Source organism: Eucyclogobius newberryi, unplaced genomic scaffold, assembly GCF_026437365.1.
Source record: "Eucyclogobius newberryi isolate DKJ021-1_F unplaced genomic scaffold, fEucNew1.0.hap1 SCAF_3, whole genome shotgun sequence".
Classification (NCBI taxonomy): domain Eukaryota; kingdom Metazoa; phylum Chordata; class Actinopteri; order Gobiiformes; family Gobiidae; genus Eucyclogobius; species Eucyclogobius newberryi.
In genome coordinates, this window is record NW_027315945.1 from 19,731,659 (window position 1) to 19,755,394 (window position 23,736).

General features: G+C 41.0%; 2 protein-coding genes across 4 annotated transcripts; one reads left to right on the forward strand and one right to left on the reverse strand.

Moving 5' to 3' along the window:
• Positions 1–2,474: 2,474 nt before the first annotated feature.
• On the forward strand, positions 2,475–4,238 carry pou3f2b (POU class 3 homeobox 2b). The gene has a single exon (XM_072460547.1). The coding sequence runs from the start codon at positions 2,597–2,599 to the stop codon at positions 3,719–3,721; it is 1,125 nt and encodes a 374-aa protein (XP_072316648.1). The 5' UTR covers positions 2,475–2,596; the 3' UTR covers positions 3,722–4,238.
• A 6,082-nt stretch (positions 4,239–10,320) lies between these two features.
• Positions 10,321–19,894, reverse strand: fbxl4 (F-box and leucine-rich repeat protein 4). 3 transcript variants are annotated; one of them, XM_072460187.1, is made up of 9 exons: positions 19,875–19,894; positions 18,554–19,180; positions 18,077–18,401; positions 17,202–17,446; positions 16,790–17,003; positions 15,508–15,579; positions 14,838–14,962; positions 14,244–14,431; positions 10,321–12,501 (listed from the first exon to the last, which is right to left on the reverse strand). In XM_072460187.1, the coding sequence occupies exons 2-9, from the start codon at positions 19,048–19,050 to the stop codon at positions 12,338–12,340; spliced, it is 1,830 nt and encodes a 609-aa protein (XP_072316288.1). In that variant the 5' UTR covers positions 19,051–19,180; positions 19,875–19,894; the 3' UTR covers positions 10,321–12,337. The 3 variants fall into 3 exon arrangements, with proteins under 3 accessions (XP_072316288.1, XP_072316287.1, XP_072316286.1); XM_072460186.1 differs by having other exon boundaries at positions 19,802–19,882; XM_072460185.1 differs by lacking the exon at positions 19,875–19,894 and adding an exon at positions 19,730–19,868.
• Between the last annotated feature and the right edge of the window lie 3,842 nt (positions 19,895–23,736).

Sequence of the window (23,736 nt, forward strand, 5' to 3'; positions counted from 1 at the left end):
GTTAAGCCATGTAATTGAAACGAGCTGTAGTTTGCATATTACACCATTAAAATAATGTGCTTTGCGTTTCTCCCAACACGACTATTTAAGCCTGTGTGGCGATATGGTAATGCCTTGAATTACAGTCTAATTACCACAATGTTCTTTTGATTTGGCCGATTTCAGTGTTACGCCACAATAATGTTCAGTATTACCAGAATGAATTACTGAGCCGTGCCCAGAAACTTTTCCTAGTCTGATTCAAACCAAGTACTTTCCTCTCAGTGCAGCTGCGTTCACATTTCACAGGATTAATAATATTATCAGTGAAATCAGATGCATTAAAATCCAAATTAGAGCTTTAAATCAATGGCTCTGAAAGCTAAAATCACTGTTTCAATTTTCTCATCATGATTTGAGAGGTTGTGAATGTAAACGGGCGCAAATTTGGAACAAAGTTGAATAGAAACATACATTTTATTGTCAAAATCCTGCAGTTATAGATTTCCAATTATAGTGATTGTAAAACATCTGTATTATTATATTTAATACTAACCTAACTGATGATAGGTTGGCCAAACCAAATAAAGTACCATTAAAAGTCAGTGAAGTTTAGATTTCAAAATAAAACACTGAAGTTTGTGAATTGTGGATCTTGTTATTTTTTTTCCATCACATGTTATAGTATCTCTGCTAAATGTTCTTTATTTATTTCTTATGTTCAACCTTTTATATAATAGCAATACACTATTCAAGCAATTTTAACAAAAATGTTAATGCTTAATGCTCATATTCTCAATCTTGCTTTTTTCCCTTCATTTACCAAAAATATATTGATGATAATTACTTTTTGTGCCTTTAATTGTATTACCATAACTGTGTATTATTAAATAAAATCTCTAATTGCGGTTTAAGTCATTTGCATACTTATTACCAACTCATGAATTGTTGAGACTAAAACTCCGTCATCACTGATGTATAGCTTTAATTTGTGGCCAGTTTCTGCTACTTTACCTCTATTGGATTAAATGTTTCTGTTTAATGTAAGTAATAATTTGCACTGCTATCAGTAAGTTTTGTCTAAAGTTAAAATGGGTTTTTTTACTCCTCTTTATACTTTTCTCATTGTATTAGGTTTTGTGCACATAAGATCTCTCTCATCTGTTTCAGTTTTTCGGCCTTCGTGCACACACTCTGAGGGGTGCTTCTCTTCACCCCTCCTTCCTCTGTCCCGGAGAAGCATTGTCCCTGCAGCAGTGTCTCCCTAAATAGAGGTCTTTAGACTGTCCTGGAGCAGGGGGAGCAGCAGCGACACCAACGCCCTCCTTTCATTTATACCTCTCCCTATGGCAACGAGCATTGCCCGGCCAGGAATGTCCCCTCTCTGGACAATGTCCCGTCCTCAAAGCTAACGCTGGGGGGACGACAGCTGCCCTTCTCTGGACTGGTCTGGACTCAGGGCCTGGTCTAATCCGCCTCTTCACTTCAGTCTGTCCCCTCTCTCTGAGGATGAGCTTTAGGCACATACAGCAGCTGGGACAAGGCTTTGGAAATGTAAAGAATCATCGATAGCTCTCAGGGGTTCTCAAAACAGACTCTGGTGCTGTAAATTGTTTGTAATGTGAAATAAAAACATTTTAAATATTTGTTGTGAAACTCTTGGAGCAACAACGGTTAACATCTATTAATTACATGTTTGTTTGTTTCTTTGTTTGTTTGTTTGTTTTTTAGATGTATGCCTATAGTGTAATAAACATGTTTATCATATTCTGTGGAGAAGTTTATTTGCTCATCCGAGTACGCTGGGATCAACCTCCGTCAGTCCGTCAGTCTACCCCAGGGCAGCTGTGGCTGATGTAGCTTGTGAGTGTGGAGTGAATATCTTGAGTGTCCAAAAAAGTGCTATTTAAATGGAAAGCATAATAATACTAACCAAATGTTGGCCTAATTTGACTCAATAAACTTTTTGTAATAACTGTATTTTGTTGGTTCTTGTGAATCCGGTGATTTTCTGACTGCTTTGTGGAGTAAACAACAGCTGTATTTTAACAATAGGCCTACATTAAAAAAAAAAAAAAAACTTTCAAAGATTCAACATAGTTTTGTCTGGCTTTAAAATGATTAATATTTAAGTTATCATTAGTCTTGAAATACAAAAAAAAAAGAATGGCAACATTCCAAGAACAGAGAATGATGTAAAGAGCGAGTCCAGATTCCATGCCCAGTCTCGGGTCAGACTGTTGTCCAGCTCCAGCATGGTGCTGGAAACAGACCACATCAAAGGAAATCAGCTGTGCCTTTACAGTCACCAGCAGCTCCGCGCGCTCCGCGCCCCACGCTGCTTTCCAGCTTCACTTCCACTGGAGCCCCAGCTCGCACCTCTCCAACAAAGAGCCTAGTGTTCGCGGAGATATCCCCACAGCCAATCGCCACGCGGTTGCTCCTGGAAACCACGTCCATCACACTTAAACATCCAATGAGCACAGAGGAGGTGGGGCTCGGTCCAGGTGCGCCGTGGCGTCCGCTTGGCAGAGCGCCTGGGAGCCGCCTGTGGCAGAGAGGCTCTGTCAAATGCGACGCAGCTTCCGTAAGAGCAAGCAGTCCGGCTCCGGGAGTCATGGCGACCGCAGCGTCTAACCACTACAGCATCCTCACGTCCAGCGCGTCCATCGTGCACGCGGAGCCCGGCGGCATGCAGCAAGCCTCGGCGTACCGGGACGCACAAAGCCTGTTGCAGGGCGACTATCCGCTGCAGACCAACAGCCACGCGCTAAGCCACGCGCACCAGTGGATCACGGCACTGTCCCACGGAGAGGCTACACCATGGGCAGAACAGGACATCAAGCCCACGGTGCAGGGCGCCCGAGAGGACATGCACAACAACAGTTCCAGCGGCAACCTGCAGCATCAGACGCGCCACCTGGTGCATCACGGGAACCATCACGATGCGCGCGCGTGGAGGACCACGACCGCGGCGCACATCCCGAGCATGGCGAGCACAAACGGTCAGAGCTTGATTTACTCCCAGCCTGGCTTCAGTGTCAATGGGCTTCTACCGGGCAGCGGTCAGGCCATGTCCCACCACAGCAGCCTCCGAGACCAGCACGACGAGCACCACAGCCCGCACCTCAGTGAGCACTCACTCTCGCAGTCCCAACATCAGCACCAGCACCGGCCGCAGAGCCACCATGAACACTCAGATGAGGATACGCCGACGTCAGATGACTTGGAACAGTTTGCCAAACAGTTCAAACAGCGCAGGATCAAGCTTGGCTTCACACAGGCGGACGTGGGTCTTGCACTAGGAACTCTGTACGGAAATGTGTTTTCCCAGACCACAATCTGCAGGTTTGAGGCCCTGCAGCTCAGCTTCAAAAACATGTGCAAGCTCAAGCCTCTGTTGAACAAGTGGCTGGAAGAGGCGGACTCTACGTCGGGCAGCCCCACGAGCTTAGACAAAATCGCAGCGCAGGGAAGGAAACGAAAAAAACGGACTTCGATAGAGGTAAGCGTAAAAGGAGCTTTGGAGAGCCATTTTCTGAAGTGCCCAAAACCAGCAGCATCGGAAATTATCGCCCTGGCGGACAGTCTTCACTTGGAGAAAGAAGTAGTTCGGGTTTGGTTTTGTAACAGGAGACAGAAAGAGAAACGCATGACGCCCCCGGGAGGAGCGCTTCCCGGGAGCGAGGATGTGTACGGGGACACGCCGCCGCACCACGGGGTCCAGACCCCGGTCCAGTGAACGCGGACTCCAGGACTCGTCCTTTGTTTTTATTTATCCCTCAACGTTATATATAAACCACTGGACTATGACTGAAATAGTGGGTGTTTTATGTATAATAGATGCAGTAAAGTACATCTGCAGTGGGTTTCTGGTGGGGGACACACGCTGTTCTCTGAGGATACATGCCCAGCACTGTGACTTCAGTCGACGCAGTTTCAAGGTGTTGCCCCTATTGTGCATTCAAACTAAACAGGGGGGAGCGTGTGCTCCGCTAAATTGAAGGTATAGGTGCGTTTCTGGCCGTTTTCATCCACTGCACTTCATCCTGCTCATATTTAGTTGTGCGTAAAAGTGAAAATGACGATTAGTTCGTGGCGTCCAGCAGTGACGAGCGTCTGGGGGCTTAAGGGGGTGAAGTAGAAACCAGCAAAGGTGCCGAGCTGAGGGACAGCGGCCTATAGGTCCCAAATGTCAGTCCAGGAGCACCGTAAGACAGTGGAGGTCAAATACAGTGTATTATTTATTAATATTATTATTATTAAGGTGAGTGAAGGGTTTATAGCCTTTCCTACACCAAACAAAAAGACCACTATACCTTCACGCCACAAAGCCTTGAACATTGGCCCCCCTCCCTGCGATTGATTGGATTATCTGAACTTTTCCACACACCACTGATGATGATACAGTAGAGGGACGTAGGGCTATAGAAAAACTCTCAGAGCATCTGGATTCAATTTTGTAAATATTGTATAACTTTTTAAAAGTCTCCTTTCCCTTTTCCTTTTTTTTTCCACTGGAGCACTTTTTAAATTTTCTTTACAATTGTTTTTATTCAACAAACTTTAGCCATCATCCCCCTCATTGTAGATTATTATGCCTGAATAACCTTGACAACGTTATGTTTTTATCTGAGGATTTCAACTTTTAATACAATCTAATTTGTTAATTTGTCATGTCATTACAAATATGTTTATGCAATTAAGTTATGCATACCTGCCAAATTGTTATGAGCTATATTAAATATTATTTATGCAATGTTATTGCATATTAATAAATTCGTATTACAGACCTTTGCTGTTATAATTTACATTATGCACGGTCTGTCAAAAAATAATCACTGAATAATTTCCTAAAATCAGCAGTCCAAATATGTATTTATTTATTTTTTTAACTAGGCCTAATGTTTGCTTGAGAAATTGATCAACTATAATTCAGAATGTTACTGACTAAATGAATGCTTAAATAAATAAGACGGTGATAGTAGTAGGTAACCTACATAAAAAACAAGGGCCTGAATAAAACCGCATAAACCACAAAACAGAAGCATATGATCAAAAATATTGAATTAGTGTTTATCTGGTGTATTTCTGACATCTCATTACAGCCGTTTTGGTTTTAGCTGCGTTGTACAGGCATTTTTTGCCTATTCCTCCTCCTTTTATTTTTTTGTACCGAGACTGTAATTTATTCTATTGCTTTTTATAGATGACACAAATATATATGGGAATGGCAATGCTTTGTTTTTAGGACAGAGAGAGACAGATATTTAATTTAGTACTTTCTGATGCGAATTGCCAGTAAACATTAACATGGAGCGCCACAGTTCAATGTATATACATCATTTCTCCGGAGATTTTAGTTTGGTTTTGCGCAGAGATCCAGGGACAATCTGTCGCAGCCTTTGTCTTCGTCATTTTTCCCCTGCAGAACACAAAACCGAATCCTCAGTAGCTTTAATTAGATTCTGGTTCAGTGGAAAGTGTGGCACGTAGAGCTGTAGCAATCAGCATTTGCTTTGTTGTTTTCTGGGTGATTTAGGCTCTGTCATATTCACTGGATGAACTTGGGCTCGAGGAAGCACTGGCGAGAAGCGCCTATAGGTGCCTCATCCTGTGCCACACGGACTTTACAGACTTGCACATTTTTAAATGATGAGGTTGATATTAAACAGCTTTTTTCCAACCTGCAGCCTTTTATTATGTTCATTTCCATGGCATGAGCCTCGCTATACGTTTGACAGCTGCGGTGCCAAGCATCTATCCATTTACTGCTGGAGGAGAGTGAGAGTTGATGAATGGCACGTTGTAATGCCGTGATGTGTTGTTCCTGCCCCGGGCTGCTCAAGCACCATCTCTGACTGAGAACAAGCACAGATCTGTCATCATCTGCGGCGTTCTGTGAGGACCAACACCAGTGTCCAAACCAACTTTGAATATCCTTTAGATTTATGCAACCAAATCTGTAATGCAGCCTACTTGTTTCAGACAGGCAAGAGACATTTAATATTCCCCGCTACAGAACCAACCAAATCACTTGCCACAGGATCCGTGTAAAAAAAATAAAAAATACACCGGAATTCAACATCTCCAACAGGCTAAAAAGGTTTAGGTACACACAATGCGACCCGGAAGAAAAAGGTTGTGAGAAGTGGACCTATTATAAGACATTATTCATTATTTATTCAACTTTAAGGTATAAATCAAGTGGCTATGACCAGGCTTCATGACAGTGGCATTGCAGGTGTTTGGATGTTTCGGGTCTCGGTGCAGCGCTAGGCCCATGTGAAAGAATACCATTTTTGAACTGGGTTTTATTTTTAATTTGTTCTGTTTCACTTAAAATATGCTACATTAATTATATCGATGCGACATGAACATGTAGGTATATCATATGCAACCCCTTCAATCCTCCGTAAAGCCTCCGTTAAACAATTACGCACTGATAACGCACTGATACGCACAGACCTAACGGCCATATTTGGGCAACTTCTTATTATTTTTTTCTCTTTTGTCCCATTCACGCCTTCTTTAGACAGATTTAGGCCATAAGTGTAAATAATTGTATTTCAAATGTTAAAGATTAAATGCCCGCTCGTTTGTTCTAGCAAAAATGTTTCCAGTTTTTCCAGAAGGCATTCAGTCTCTGGGTTTTTTAACCCTCTATTTTGATGTTTGGCGTTCGGGGTCACGAGGAAATTTGGCCTGTAATGTTTAGAGCGCATTTTGCAGAGCCCAGAAAGTGCGGCCTCGCGCCCTTCATCTTCTCTAGAACACATGCAATTAATAACGTCGCTTTAATTACATCTTCTTATTTAGGCTCACTTGCCTTTATACTTACGCTCACCCTGGAGGTGACTCTGAATTTCCCACCAGACTGCCACAGCATTTCACTATTTTCACTGAGTCCAATGGTTGACAGGGTGAAATGGGTTAGTCAGTGCTCTAGCGCCATCTAGTGGCAGTCAAATACTACATTGTAGTTACAGTATTGTGACCGAGCACGATGTTAGTTCCAAGGTTTTAATAAAGCAACACAGATGAACACTGTCAAATATTGCGATGTTACGCTGATGTTTTAAATGAGATGATTACAATATGGTTGGACAATTGGATGGGTCAGTTAGATAAAATCTCATGAATACACAGCGAGAAAGATTAACAGTGAATACTAAAGCAAAATAAAACTGAAACAATCTCTGCAAAGACTACCCTGTGTCAGTCAAACATCACATTTAAAGCGGCACTTCAAACGAAAAGGGTTTGTCCTCTTGGTCAATATATTTGAATATAAATACACAAAACTGTCCAGACTCAAAACAAAATGTCAAAACAGAAAATTTAAAATTAAATAAAAAGATCCAGCAGTTTTTTGGGAAAACTTGACAAATCAAATGTATTTGAAAAGCCAAATTAGACTTATAGCTCCATGTTGAAAAATGCTCAAATCACATTATGCCACATAACTTTGTGTGCAACAACATAGGATTTCCTTCTGACCAAACTGTCTGAAAATAAATGTTATGGTTTTTATGCTTATCTATTTAAAAAAAGAAATTAATGTTTTTTTTGTGGTCTAAAGTCACTTAACGCTAGAGTCTTCGGTCTTAAGTCCATTTTGAAACTATAGGAGTAAGGAATTAAACGTGTTGGCCTTCACAATTAATGACACCCTCGGTATATGCAAAGAAGGCTTTTAAAATGCGGTCTTTGTGCAGGCCATGAATAAAATGTCACCCTACAATTGCAATCGCATCACCAAATAATTATTTGATCATTCATTTTCATGATTACTTAAAACGACACAAACATGGCACGGAATAATCTTTTTTCTTTGCACCTGGATGACTATAGAGTTTATCAAATATGTCTTTTCAACTCCAGAACAATAATTTTAGCCCAAAAAGAGTGTGTTTATCCCTATATCCCAATGGTGGCATTGCCAACCATTGGGATATATAATCCCTGTGTCCCCTCCCCCACGCAGTCTGCCACAGATAACGTTGATACAAGCTCAATATAATTCCACCATTTGACATTGTGGTTCTTCAATCTCGCTCAGATGCATCGCTGCTAATTACGCAGCGCGCACTTAAGTACACAAATGCTGGTGTGCGTTCATTTGTAAACGAGTTATTGTTTAATTATAACTTCACATGAACTTTGCTGATCACTGGGGCGCATCGTGTCTCCCCTTCAGCACGTAATTATTCAGGTTATAATTGCGCAACGGCCTGTTTGTGATACATGCTCATCTTCTGTGGCATGGACATTACAGTGCTGCTGCTTCTTCTGAGGGAGAGCAGTAACAGCAATACTCATACTTAAACATCTTTCAAATTTAGAGATAACTAAAAGTGATAAACGGCATAGTTAAGTATTGAATGAAGCTGATGAAACAAATTGTTTACTTTAAAACTTTAAAAACATGTGCTTCATTTTATTGCGGGATGCCAGGGAATGTTTACTTTAAATATCTTTAATACCTGCTAATGCAAAAAGTAATCACTATATTGCAGACTGAAAATCTTGCTTGATAATCGATTTTCTCTCAAAAAACAACACAACAATAACCATAAAACGTACATATTTTTGTTTATACATTTATTTTATTATTATTATTAGCTTTTCTCTTTTTTTCTTTTTTTTTATGAGAAAATGTAATGATTTAATATTCAGCAGCACAGAGAACTACCATCTCCATGGATTCGGATACAGTTTGTGTATTTTCTGCTCATGTAAAACCTGAGTCCTTAACAAGAGCTCTGGCCAAGCATGTTCAAGTTATTGCATGTAATAACACCACGGATTTGCAAAAGCCACTCAAATCTGGTCACACTATATGTTTGTAAATCAAAAAAATAATTTGTGTCAGTAGAGAAACAACAAATGTCTTTTAAAATGCCACAGGTTTTACTACTTATTTGTTTTACCAAATAAAACAAAGCAATCACAAATGTGCTTCCGTACAAAACAAATTCAAAGTATGACACGTTTAAATGCCACTTAGAAAGAGTGGGTGTTTGCTGACAATAAGACACAGGGCTGTTGTTTCTCAGATAAATCGATCTCAATCCAAGACGTGTAAATGTTAGACGCATTATCTTTGTTGACAATTTTTATCCTTCTGGATTTAAACTTGGCCAAAAAGACACACCAACAGCGCTGAAAACTACATAGGCAGATCAGATGAAAATCTACTGTGACATTCTTGATATCTTTGTAAAGAAAACAAACGGCTGATGCAGTAGGTTCATTACTATGCTGTAAAAGCATTTGAAGATATTACGTTGGTTCTACGCAAAATTACTTGGGGAACATTACTTAATAGAGTCTATCGTAAATGGGGAAAAATACAAGGCTACTTAAAACATTTACCCTTTCATCTTGGTTATGCATAAAAGTGATTCTGCCAGTCACTAACAAGATATCTGGAAGAAAATACGTGTTTATTTCAAGAACATTTGCGACAGCGAGATGGCCTATTGCGTTTCACAAGGTACTGAAAAGAGGAGCTGGATAATGACTGCTATCACGTCTTTAACTTCCGTGGAGCAAGTTTGGATATGCCGCCGACCATTTCCATTGAGGTACAGTGCATCTCTTGTGGTTCATAGACAAAAAGAATAGACAGGAACCTTGCGCCACCCCTAAACCCTATCCCTAGTTTGCATTTAATGTAAGATTGATTATTCAGGGTGTGTAATTCTATTCATTTATTCCCTTAGCAGATCTGTCCTCTCGCTGCATATGTGTGTAAGCTTGTTGAAAGACAAATAAAACGTTCAACTAATTGCCGCAGATCCCCTCTGGATACATCAGGCTTGTAGGAGACCATGACAGCCAGAAATCAAGCCGCTATGAATCACGCCTTGCATCTGTAAAGCCACAGCAACATAAGCAAGAATAATCATTGGGGAGGCAGTCCAAATTAATACTTCAGTCTCGTTCGCCGCGATTAGGGCACATTACAGGGCCACAATATACATCATTAAACCAGGCATAAACAATTCATTAAAAGGTCGTTAAGAAGACAGGCTAATGTCACTTCTCCCGCTGGTATTAATAGACTGTAAAATGGCAGAGGGTTAAAGGGAGCGAAAAAGGATCATTCCACAACAACCAGCGAATCAGTCATGTTGAGTAATCACACGGCTAGTTGTGACTGTACTTGCCACTTGTTCACACTCACAGTTGTACTTTTGAAGCCTGGATGTATTACAATAATAATATTTAAGTACAGTGGAAACACAGTCACTGGTCAAGCCTCCAACTGAGCCCAACCTTTGAAGTGGAATACATAAGAGTTACTTTAAAATAAATACAATTCTTGAGTAGCAATCATCATTTCCCATTTATTTAAAATCAGTGGCTCACCTATTCAGAGTGTACACAGTTACACAAGTGGGCACCTAACAAAAGGCCAACGATAATGTGATTTTAATAATGGGCATAAATATATTACAAATACAAGATGACCAAATAGTGGTAATATTTGGTTCAAGACGTGATTGAGGATCAGCATTCAGCCATAACACAGCCAGTCCCCCTTTTCACACTGAAAAATTAAACATTTATAATTCAACAAAAAACTAGCAGCTAACTTAAGAAAAAAAAGAGTGCAAACTAAACTTTAAAGCAAAAGGATCTCATAATTTAAACAACCTCAAAACAGAAACTCAAAAACAAAATGATAAAGGCTGAATGCGACGTTTGAGCTGGACTAATTCAGTCAAATCGAACAATATAATAACAAACAAAACATTTAACCTGATTTGAATAAAAGGAAATATTGATTTAAATAAAGCATCATCAAACTAAAATAAATACACATCACATACATTTTGCATATAGCCACAAAGATGAATTTAGTATGTGACATTCAACTTTGGTTAGTGTAAAGCAAAGCACTCTACTACAATGTCAACACCAGGAACTACACATTCAAAAGATAAGGCACACATATTATTTACCCTTAAAAGAACAGTTCAAGTTTTCTTTTTCAAAGTAAGAGCTTGTATATTTCAATTTGAACAGAAAAGGCTTTTTACAGCCACATTGACTCAACTGTAGCCAAATCAGAGATACAAATCTGTGCATATTTATGTATTATTTATTCTTTTATTAATATCTTATTTAACCAAGATAGTCCCACTGATTTGGAATATAATTTACTAATTTTCCTGGTGTCAGAGGGGGGCCTCCGTTTATGGTGAAGGGGGAAAGCAGAGGAAGAAATCTATGTAGACACGAAAAGAAGTAATGCCACTCCACCAGCAGGTAAACACAAAGTGAACCCACGTCACTGTAATGTGCTGGTTTTAAGAATAAAACATAACAGGAAATAAGGTCTAACCCCTGAGTCTCTCAATTGTTACATTGTGTGTGTTCAAACTGTTACAGTGGCTTTGGAAGAACAGTTTAGTCATTTGTTTTCCATGTCTTAATTTAAGGCATTTACAGATTAAGTTTACCAGGAGTTACAGTAAGTACCTCCTAAGGCCCGCTTCATACATAGAAGTCATGAGAATATCATCAACAGCCACTTAAGCTGGAACAGTGCAAACAGATTTGTGAATTGGTTATAAATATGGTTAATAAACTTAAATGTTCATAAAACTGAAATATACATGTATTTTTTTTACTCACATATTTATGTATTTACAGACATTTGATGAGGTTGGTCTTATGGAAACATGAAATGATTTTACTAGTTTGATTACAAAAGTTATGCACAGTATAATGTTATGAAAAATGTTTTAAATCCAATGATTGTTTCCAATGGAACTGAATCCTTACTGTAGCCCACGTAACCTTTCTGCATGACAACCTCTTCAGGGACAAGTCACAAAAGGCAGCGGCAACCTTAGTGAGGATAAATGTGTCATTTTATTTTTTATTTATTCTTTATAATAAAACACAATCCATGTTTTTATTTAATCATTTATGTGATTTTTTGGTTTTTTTCCATCAGCCAGCTTTAGATCGCTTTATACAGGGGGGAGTGGGGGGGTTGATTGTATTCAGGATGCATTGTGCAAATGGAGTCCACACAACCACAATATCACAGAATTCAATCTTAATACTCCAGAAGATAAGTTGATCTGACCGGAAAAAATGTGAAATCACTTCCATCACAAAATCACCATCACAAAATAAATGTCTTAATTCAGGCAAGGTGATTGTCATTTTTGAGTCCGATTCCAAAACAGTAGAACCAATGTTTATAGTAAAATTGTCTCTAAAACCAGAGGTACTTTTAAAATCTCAACCTTCCACTGGCCTTGCATTGTCCAGGCAGTGTCAGCTGGTAAGCACCCTCGCTCCACTAACCTCCAGTTGTGGGCAGATTTTGGGATCACTGTGTAAAGCTCTTCTTTATGGATACATTGGGGAACTGTCCGGAAAGCTCCTGGACCACGCGCATGTCGATCTGAGAGCAGAAAGAGACGTCCAGCAGCCGCAGTCGAGGACAAGACTGGAGAAGTTTCTTCAACGAAGCAGGACTCACAAGACGTGTCCCTAAAAAGATACAAATTAAGTACATAAATATGAGCACACAAACTGAAATATACAATACAAGTATAATAAAATGGTAAAAGGTCACAGCACTCAAAGCTCTTTATATCAAGAACCACACACCCATCCACTCACCCATTCACCCATTCACTCACCCATCCACTCACCCATCCACTCACCCATCCACTCACCCATCCACGCACCCATCCACGCACCCATCCACGCACCCATCCACTCACCCATCCACTCACCCATCCACTCACCCATCCACTCACCCATCCACTCACCCATCCACTCACCCATCCACTCACCCATCCACTCACCCATCCACTCACCCACCCACTCACTCACCCACTCACTCACCCATCCATTCACCCACCCACGCACCCATTTCACTCACCCATCCACTCACCCATCCACGCACCCATCCACTCACCCATCCACTCACCCATCCACTCACCCATCCACTCACCCATCCACTCACCCATCCACTCACCCATCCACGCACCCATCCACGCACCCATCCACTCACCCATCCACTCACCCATCCACTCACCCATCCACTCACCCATCCACTCACCCATCCACTCACCCACCCACTCACCCATTCACTCACCCATCCACTCACCCACCCACTCACCCACCCACTCACCCACCCACTCACCCACCCACTCACCCACCCACTCACCCATCCACTCACCCATCCATTCACCCATCCATTCACCCATCCACGCACCCATCCACTCACCCATCCACTCACCCATCCACTCACCCATCCACTCACCCATCCACTCACCCACCCACTCACCCACCCACTCACCCACCCACTCACCCACCCACGCACCCACCCACGCACCCATCCACGCACCCATCCACTCACCCATCCACTCACCCATCCACTCACCCATCCACTCACCCACCCACTCACCCACCCACTCACCCACCCACTCACCCACCCACTCACCCACCCACTCACCCATCCACTCACCCATCCACTCACCCATCCACGCACCCATCCACTCACCCATCCACTCACCCATTCACTCACCCATCCACTCACCCATCCACTCACCCATCCACTCACCCATTCACTCACCCATTCACTCACCCATTCACTCACCCATTCACTCACACACTAAATGAGGGAACTCTGAGGGAGTTGCAATCGCACCGCCAACTTCAACCAAGGATGTTTAAGTCGAGTGGGAGCACTGCCCTTCAGATCAGAAAACTTTACCAACTGAGCTACTGCCGCCTGTTTGTACTGAGCATGTTTTTGGCAATGTTAAAACAAATTTAGGTTATATTACTATTATTATTTCAAGGTTATATTACGGCCATCATCTCCATTTCCATTACCATAAAGCTTAAAGGCCTTTTTCGGAAAATTACCCACAGGCACAGCAATCATTGGTTTCCTAAAGTACTGTGGTTTGCATATAGGACTGGTACTTGTACCATATTATTTATCCAAGCTCAATGTCAACCACTGATGATGCAAATAGGTTGGCAAATAGTATGTAGTACCTTTTAATAATAGTCACTAATTTGGGTCGGTCTATAAATGTACTTGTATAACATAACTATGCAATTCAGAATAATTCCCCATATTAAGATATTCAAAACTATTTATAGTGTAAGCTGTTCACTAACGCCAACCTCTAACTGTTGTATATACAGATATGCATAGTAATATACTAGTTGGTTATATAGCTATTGCTCTATTATGTCCTACAGGTGTTTACCGAGTATGTCGAGGTGTTGCAGAGAGGTGCAGCAGCTCGCCAGCTCCTCGATGTCAGAGTCGCACACTGAGCGGTTGGCAGTGAGGAAGAGTTTTCTGAGCCGGGGAAGACTCCGGGCGAGCTGCTGAAAACAACCAGTGCTGCTCTGGAGAGTGGGACACCAGCCCAGGTCCAGCTCCTCCAGCATCCTATACAAGATGTTCATGTTTTAGTTACCAGCCCTGTACTACATGACATGTTCAAGAGGTTTCAGTTTAGTGGATCAAATACATAATATGAGTCTATATTGAATCTCATTGTTAAGATCAACAGATGATAAAACAAAGGGTTTCAGAAAAATATTTTCATCTATAATGACACAAAGACAATGCTACACATTCTGCACTCTGCAGAATAGTATTAAAAATCTTAAAAATCCACTGAAATGACAAGAAAGAAAGTATATAAACAGAATGCAGAGCACAGTGTTATTTGTGATATGCATTTGGAAATTAAACAGAATATTTAGGGGAAAAAATTATCTGTGAGGGTTCCAACAGTGATGTGCATATAAGTGGTTAAGATTATTTGTCACAAGTGGGTTGTGTTTCCTACTTGCAGCCAGAGGCGAGTTCAGCCAGTCCTCTGTCTGTCAGGTTTCGGCAGCGCCAGAGGTCCAGAGTGCGAAGTGAGTGGCAGCGGGTGGCCAGCATACTGGCAACAACGTCATAGTCGTCAATCTCCAGAAAAGAAAGGTAGCAATTAAAACTTTTGTACTTTACTGAGAAGAAAAAATAACTATTTGAGAACAAAATGAAGCAGTCAGCCTTTGGCTATTTTTGTGTAAAAGATTTGAAATGTAGCGATTATGTGACTTGATAAACTGCGCTGGCACAATAGCCTGCTTCCGGTATTAAGAACAAAGCTCTGATAGAGACCACCTCAACCAAAAAAGTCTTTCAAGACTTGATTTGTGTTCAAATTGGTTATTGTTCTTTGGTGTCAAGTAATGTTGGCCATATTTCATCCTTTCATCCAAAGATGAAGGGAGAGAAATGCAATACAACAGCAAAACACCAGTGTAAAGGACCACGCCAAGACCAACGACTGAACATTAAACCTTTAAATGGAAGGAAAGAGTGTACGGTTTTATTTACCCAATAATATGTTATTAAACCGATGGAAGCAGAACTACTTCGGCTTACAGATTCTACAATCTACGTGCATGCTATTTTTTCTGGCTGCATTATTGTACTTTCCGTGACGTGTGTGTCTTTGTTCATACCCTCACACAGCTCCCAAGGTTTAAATGTCTCAGCTCCACACAGAAAGTCAAGATGCTCAGGATAGCAGTTTGCTGCACGAGACAAGAACAAACATTGGTTTTAACTTTGCAAAGATATAATATAATATCAAGATCACATCAATACATAATTTGTTCTATTCGTACTATCATTCATTTATTCTGACTGTTTTAAATTTTACTCTCAACTAACCTACCATTGACTACAAATTATAATAACTAATAATCCAATCATGTCCACATATCAGAGTTTGAGAACACTACCCTATTACACTCATAACAATAATGTAATATATGGATGACAGTAGCACCGTCTGGAAGCTTTGTGTTACAGGATCAAATCTAGCGCATAGTCATTGGGTCCCAGGATAAATTGTTATCCTTGTTGCCCACTCCAGCCACACCCTCTGGTGAGCTGAATGATCAAATAATAGGAATTTATTCATATACACTAGTCCAGTCATGTTTGTTAAACGTCTCCTTGCCACTGGTAGTAGAATTTAATATGTTAGACTGTTTTGCTTCACCTCACACATTCAGCCACAGGAGTGTCTCCAGTGGCCATACAGCTTGGATAGAGATATGGGAATCCAACTCTACAACTGCCAACACATGTACCTCAGTGACAGAGAACGTGTCAGACATGAAAGCGAAAGTCTCATGTGTGTTTGCAGCGCACGTGCTTGACTCAGTCGCTGGCATCTTTATAAACGCCTTTCTCTGGCAAAAGCCAGCCATTTAATTAGAGCGGTGGCAGGGCAATGACAGCCGAGATCTCAGACACACAGCGTGTCTCTGTCTTCCTCAGTACAACGTGGAGTGTGGCTCCACCACAGAAACCCAACACCACCTCCTGTACCAGCACTGGAAAAATGCAACGCTGACAAGACAGAACTTTAACGCAAGACCTGCACTAGCCCAAACAAGTGCAGTGTGTGTGTCCTTAAGAGCCACTGAGATCAGGTCATTGTCAGAGCAAATGTGCCAGAAAACAAGGAAAAATGTTCTGCCTGGGGGTCGAGTGGTTAAGCACCTTTGCCAGGCACCATGTGCAGTTGGCCGCTGCGTTGGGAGTTTGAAACACTGCTTTGACAATTTGCTGCATGTCCTCCCTTCTCTCATCCCCATCCCATGCTAAAACTGTCCTGTCTAATAAAGCCTTTGGGCTAAAAAAATCCTTTCTGCTCTGCAATTATGTCTGTATGGTAAACTAGTGTATATCATTCATTTTAATCAAGGTAGTGCACCACACTAAATCTCTAACCTCAATCTTGGTTCTGTAGAGGACCAGTCTGCGCAGATGAGCGAGTTTACAGATGTGCGTAAAGGCCAGATGGTTGAGGCGGTCACATGATGAAAGGTTGAGCTCCTGAAGCCGTGTGCAGCTCTGAGACACCACCTCCAAACACGCCTCATTCAAGAAGTGACAGCACGAAAGCTCCAGACAAACCAGGTTCTTCCCGCACACATTCAGGAAGCTGAATGGGAATAAAAAACATTACTGTTGTTCATTAAAACAAGAATTAGTATACATTATTACATTTACGTATGGATTTCACACAGTATAATGTTTATAATAGAACTTCATTTACTCGTCTCAGTCCATCTTTTTCTCAAACTGTAAGTACTAGGCAGATCTCCAAGGTAATTAGTTGTCAATCTGTGCGATGGCAGACCTGCTAATGCCGGCAAGTGTGAGCGCCCCCCTGTGGCCGGTCCAGGACAGGTTGAGCCTCTGGAGCAAAGTGCAGCGGCTTTGCAGGTGTCCCAGCGAAGCATCATCCAGACGGGCCCAGTACGGCTGTAGGCTTAGCTGGGTGTACTGCAGAGGATCACAGCAGTGCTGTTGCAGCAGTTTACTGCTCTGGGCCAGACGGCACAGGTCCGGCAGGGTCAGGTGGCTCAGGATCAACTGGATGAGCTAGAAGTGGAATGTGAGAAAAAAAGGATTTCTTTACAGGTGAAAAAATGAGGGTCAGAGTAAATTACAGTGTTTCAGAAAAAGGTACAAGTTAACGAAGAAAGGAGTGTATTGAGCTGAGAATGATAACTGTGCTCCTGGTGTCAGGAATCTAAATAGTCGTTATCTAGGACGCAAACGCTGATAGCAGGATCATTGAGCAGGAAAGCTGGGTTGTTTTGCACCGTGTTTTTGCACCGCTCAATGACAAAGAATGGCAGTGCTTGTATGAGTGTTTGTTGCAGTGAATTAACAATACAATGTGTTGAAGCGAGTATCAGCTGACAGATAATAGCTATATTGTGTTCCTCAGACAAACACACACACACACCGCAGTCATGAAGACTGTCGTTAATGGCAGCGGTTTGGAGCGAAGATAAGAGGACAAATAACAGGAGCGCTTCAGACAACATGTCGCTGTGGCATGAAAATTACTGAGTTGAGGGCATGTCAGATCAAGTGCTGAATGGATGAAAGGCAAAATATTCATGCATTTGTAAGAATAAAAGTTACCATCAAGGAGCCAGAATCACAAGTACAACTGCATGATGGGCTTAAGTTAATAGTAAACATATTCAATATTGCATTTACCTCATAGGGGAGTTTGTCAAAATAACCATTCCCTGTTCTCTCGACCTCTTGCCTAAATGGGACCCCTACATCAGAAAACTCCTCTTCACTGTCACTGAGGTCATTAATGTCAATAATAGGCATCTTATAAAGGGCAAGCATGGGTCTCTCTTTCACTCCCCGGAGAATGACAGCATCCAGCTCAGTGTAGTAATCTAGCAGAGAGTTGTTTACATCCAAGCGCAGCAGGTTGGTGGGGAAGTTTATATGTTTGATAGTTGGCGCAAACTGGCGCGCTTGGGTTGACAATGCTTTTGTGGGCTCTCCTGACCAGAGCACCTCCCACCTGAAATACAGAAAACAGCTCAAATATATTAGGTGTAATGAAATAAAATATTAGTCTGGCTCATTTAAAGATTATTTGGACATAATTTACCATCACTTAATCTAACATTTATAGCAAATTTTATTGCATTGTAGTTCAACTTCATGTTTTACCTTACATCTGTTGGTGGATTCTGGGAAAAGGGGTTGTGGGAGCAGGCCATGATCTGGACAATAGCTCCTGGGTAATAGGTCTCAAGCACTTCTACAGAGGTGGGATAAACAGATTCCTCAAATGCAAGTTCAATATAATCCTGGCTGTGGAAGTCTTTAGGGATGCGCCTGAAAGGTAGCGGGGCACTGGCGCACTGTTCCCACCATGTCCCATAGGTTCTGAACACAGCTGTTTGGGTGAAGTCCCCGGAGCTCGGGTACACATTGGGCACTCCGGCCAGGTTCCACATGGTGTAAGACATACTGTTCTCACTGCCATAATGGGAGCTGAAGTCCAGCACCTCCTTGGCATACTGCTCCACCTCCACACTGACGGGCAACAACGCCCTCTGACCCGACTCCACAGCCCGCCGACTGGTCAGCGCCTCCCCACGAGTCCCACTCCTGGAGCGCCGCCGCAGACAGATATAGTAAAACATGCTCAAAAGAGTTAACATAGGGAAGACGGAGGCAGATGAGTGTGAAGAGAAATGCAGGTTAAATGGAGACAGAACCTCCTCCTATAGGAAGCATGGTGGCAGGATGGCAGCACGAAACACAGGCGAGGTGTCTGACTGCATGCATGATCTGCGGGGTTAGGCAGAAACAAACACACATCAGGAGCTGAAGTGCAAACCTCAATACAGCACCGTGTTTCCTAGCCCAGTTTACAGACTCACACCATAAACCATAAAGTCATACATACAAACAGACATACATAGATACAGACCGGTACATAATGCCCATGTCTACTTTCCAGTCTATGCTAACATTACTGATAAATGCAGAGTAAAACTTGCTCATGCTCTGTAATTTAGTAAAGCTATAAACCTCATGCGGTCATCATATACACAGCACAAAATATAGCGTTATGTCAGACAGGAGCAAATGCTGTGTACACTTACAGATATTTAGTTATATGTTTTATACTTATGTTATCTTTACAGTAAAACAAACGGTACTGGCAAGTTTATGACCTCTTATCATTCGTACTGCCACAATAACCTGTAAAATCGCCTTAGTTAGAAACCCCCAAAATTTGCCTAATAATACCCAGTGTGCTAGCTAGCTGTTCACACGGACAGAACTGTCAAAACATAGCAGCTAAGGCTAACTTCCCGTAACACAAGAACAAACCTCGCAATGCGTTAGTAGAATCGCGATATTTGGACAAAATTATAACTAAATAAATAAAGTAAAGACGCATACATGAGCAATAATACAATCCCCGTCCCAGTTTAGTAGATATCTTCATAAACCAAACCGCATTCCAAGCGTTTACCTTTGTTGACTTCAGAAGCACTGGGAGAAAACTGTTCCAGAAATATACCAATAATTAAACAGACTCAAGTGAAAGAAAATATTACGTAAAAGATCACAAATAAAGAGTAAAAAGCCAAACTATTTTAAAATGTTGTGTTGTTACGTGATATCGTCAAATCGGATGTCATTTAACGCGGTCTAATAGAAAAAGTATCTGAAACTTAAATTGACGAAGATTTACAGGGTACGTAAAAGCCTCATTCGTTTCGTGTACTTGGAAAGGATCAACATCCGCTCTGCGTCCGAAAGGCATTCTGGGTGCTGTAGTTTGTGAAGAAAATTTAAAAATATAGAACTTCTTGATGGAAGTACTATAATATTTTGGACATATGATTGAATTACTGAACAAGAAATAAATGAGAGACATCTTTTTGCAGGATACCTAGCTACTTTAGTTTGTTATAGTATTGCCAAATGTGCATACAATTTATTTATTTAATAAATTGTATGCACATTAGGCAATAATTTATTTAACAAAATTAATTCTCAGTTGAGCTACTTTTTTGAGAAGCTGTTTGCTTGTCCGCTTGTTGTGCTTCAAGTGTGATCTCTTGTCTTCAGAACGATTGATGGTTGTCCCTTTTAATATTTACATTAATTACATTTATAGTTATTAGTAAACAATTCTAAAGTCAGGAATGGAGACAGAAGTGAGGTGGAATATAATGTAATTTGCATAATTTGACTCACATAGCTATATGTGATTAATTTTAGAGCCTGTAAAACATATATATATATATTTTCTTTCTGATTCTGATCTGATCCTTGGTACCATTTAAGTATAACATAGATAGATCATGAATTTACATTTGATTCATACCACAATGTGATAAAATGTGAATATATGATTATATTTCTGTGATGTATTTTATCTGCATAATAGTGATATTTTATCTGCATCATTAGTCTAAGAGAAAAACGGGTGTGTGACAAACTGCATTTGTGAAGGGGTCGTAAAGATGGGCCAAAGGATGTTTACCCTAGGGTGGGAGTTGCACCCCCCTTGCAGGCTTTATCTCTACGGAAAAATACCAAGTGCCTTGATGTGAAGCTGACCAATGAGAAATGTGACCCGCCTATTCCAGAATATCTAATAAAACCAACCAGCATGGGAAAAAACGGGGTGAGACGCAGGAGGATCACACAGGCTGCTTACCACAGCTTGCGTGATCAGTCCCCGCGTTTTCTCCCAAGCTTGCCATACAAATGTCTGATGTTTCTGTGTCGTTTCATATTCTAAGTTGAATTGTGTTCTCTATGTGTTAAAGAATAGCATCGGTGTATGTCTCCATCCCAGGACATTTTCTGGTCCTATCGAGCCGGACGACCAGCTGCCTTCGCGGAGATTGACGGGTGAATCGGTGAAGTCTGTGCACAGCTAAAGGAAGTCCACTTTTCCCGTGGCCGCCCATCGCACCTCATTCTCCGCGAGGAGAGCGCGTCGTTTCGAAGCAGCAGGAGAACACAGGCGACAAAGAAGGTCAGACAAAAAAATGTTGTGTGTGAAAAAGAGTTAGCCATAAAACGTTTTATGCATTTAGTTTGATATTTACTGGAAAAATATTGTATGCTTTTATGCGCAGTTAGGTATTACTGAGGAAATACCCAGTTTCATATTACTGAGGAAATATTTTAGGCTCTTATGCCCAGTTTAGGTATTACTGAGGAAATACCCAGTTTCATATTACTGAGGAAATATTGTAAGCTTATGGACGAGATAAGTTTCTCACATAAGCAAGGAGTTTGATATTGCTGGAAAAATATTGGTTGGCTTTGTGTAGATAAGTTTCTCACATAAAGGAGTTAAATTGCTCACCACGAGTTAAGTTTCTCACCGAAAGCAAGTAATGAAGCCTTATGCCGAGTTGTTACTGACATAAAGATGAGTGAATGTAAGCGCTGTGCACGAGCGAAGTAAGTAAGAGAGAAGTGTGAATGTGTGAATGAGGATTAATAAGTGATTAACTAACAAGTGTGAATCACAATTAAATCATACAAGGGTCACAAGGCGTTATTCTGAGAGATCTAAAATTTGCAGTCACGGGTGAATCTTAAACACCACGTTTATGTCCGGAGGAATCTAATAAGGAATTTTCTCTAGAAGCTTGACATTGACCGTGACTGTAAAGCAAGTAGCATTTCTCTCAGACGACCGAGACCACATAATGCCAAAATTATCACCCCAAACTGTAAAAAGACAAAGGAAAAGTCATAAGAGGATTTTGGAGGGAGACTTCCAGTATGCTCAGATGACGTGGCAGAGAGGGGGAGATAAGGGGGGTCAAAAAGGCGGGAGAAGGGGGAGAAAGCAGCTCAGAGGAAGCTCTGAATGGGAATGAATTAGGAACTAAACCCAGCTGGTTTTAAATTTTGGTATTGAAAGCTCTGTAGAACAAATTTTAAGGGTTTTGTTTTGATTGACAACAATCAATTAAAGATTTTATTAAATTTGATAAGAGATGAAGATTAATTCAGATTTTTATAGATGGCCAATATTTTGGGGAATGTGATCACAAGACAGGACACTTCCTGTCCCCGACATAGAATACAAAAGTTGTGTTTTTACGGTATCGTGTTTTTTGTGTGCACAGAACAAACCTATGTTTTGTTTTGTTCTATTTGTGGACTTGACAAAATTATCTTTTTGGACTTAATGCATGACTAGATGAAAGTACAGGACGAAAAGACAGAAGTGTTTTTAAATTTAGAATCAAATGCAGGCACTGGCCTGGAAGTGATAATATGGGTAAATTAGTGACTACTGATGTTTTTGGACATAGAACGGGCAGTAAGTAAAGTGATAGTAAAAGTTATATCAGTAACTTATTTATTTGTATTATCATGAGGAAACCTCGTATTGCATGTAGACGTAAGTGAGGGAATAAGTTAAATAGTGACGTCCAATGCCCTCCCAGGAAAGACATGAATGGGTCATTAACTAGGGCAGACAACAGGGACACCAAGTCATAAAAGATAGTCAGAGATAAGGGGCTATTGACTGGCAAAGAATCTGGAGGACTCAGGATGGAGCAGATGTTGTTATCTTTACGGATCACAGGGACACCAAGAGGTTACACCTAAGGGGGGGTTGACTGATGAGTAATAGGAAAAGTTAACATTAACAGGGAAAGAATTTGACATTCTAAAGGAATTACCTGAAGGATTGTTGAGATTCAATCAAGAATTGAATAGATTTAAAATAGACAATATCATCTAAATTTAGACGCTATAGAAGTTATGAAAACCAGTGATAACAGGACTTAAACATTATAGGACTCAGGACGGAGGCAAGAGATGGTTAGACTACAAGAAAGAGAGAAAGTAAAAGCAGGTTACAAGTGAGGGTAAGAGTAAGTGAAAAGAGAGAAAGAAAAAGCAGGTTACAAGTGAGGGTAAGAGTAAGTGAAAAGAGAGAAAGAAAAAGCAGGTTTAGAAATTTGGAAATGGGTGTTTCCTCCGAGACAGAGAGCAAGACAGAGAGGAAGACAGAGAGAGACAGAGAGAGACAGAGGGGAAGACAGAGAGGAAGATGTGATGTTACAAAGAAAAGACAAAGAAAGTAGGCAACAAGGGGAAAAACAGGTTGATAAAATGATGTGCCTTATAACCAAGGGGAAGGTTTAGAATCATTTTGATTGTTATACACATATAGACTTGCTAGAACAAACTAATACACAATGTTGTAAAGCACCACATGAGCAGGTGTGAGAGATTGAGTTTGAAACTCACCTGAAGCACATATAAAAGATTAGAACATATTACATTAGATGGGTGACTTTAGTCAGGCCACACCAACAGAGAAGATGTGAAATTTGATGTTA

Excerpts from the sequence above, each read along its gene's own strand:
- pou3f2b (XM_072460547.1), top strand. The coding sequence starts at position 2,597 with ATGGCGACCGCAGCGTCTAACCACTACAGCATCCTCACGTCCAGCGCG.
- fbxl4 (XM_072460187.1), bottom strand. The coding sequence starts at position 19,050 with ATGTTAACTCTTTTGAGCATGTTTTACTATATCTGTCTGCGGCGGCGC. Across the intron at positions 17,447-18,076 it reads TTGACAAACTCCCCTATGAG|CTCATCCAGTTGATCCTGAG; the intron begins GTAAATGCAATA and ends TTCCACTTCTAG. Across the intron at positions 14,432-14,837 it reads GAACTCGCCTCTGGCTGCAA|GATGCTGGAGGAGCTGGACC; the intron begins GTAGGAAACACA and ends CATCTTGTATAG.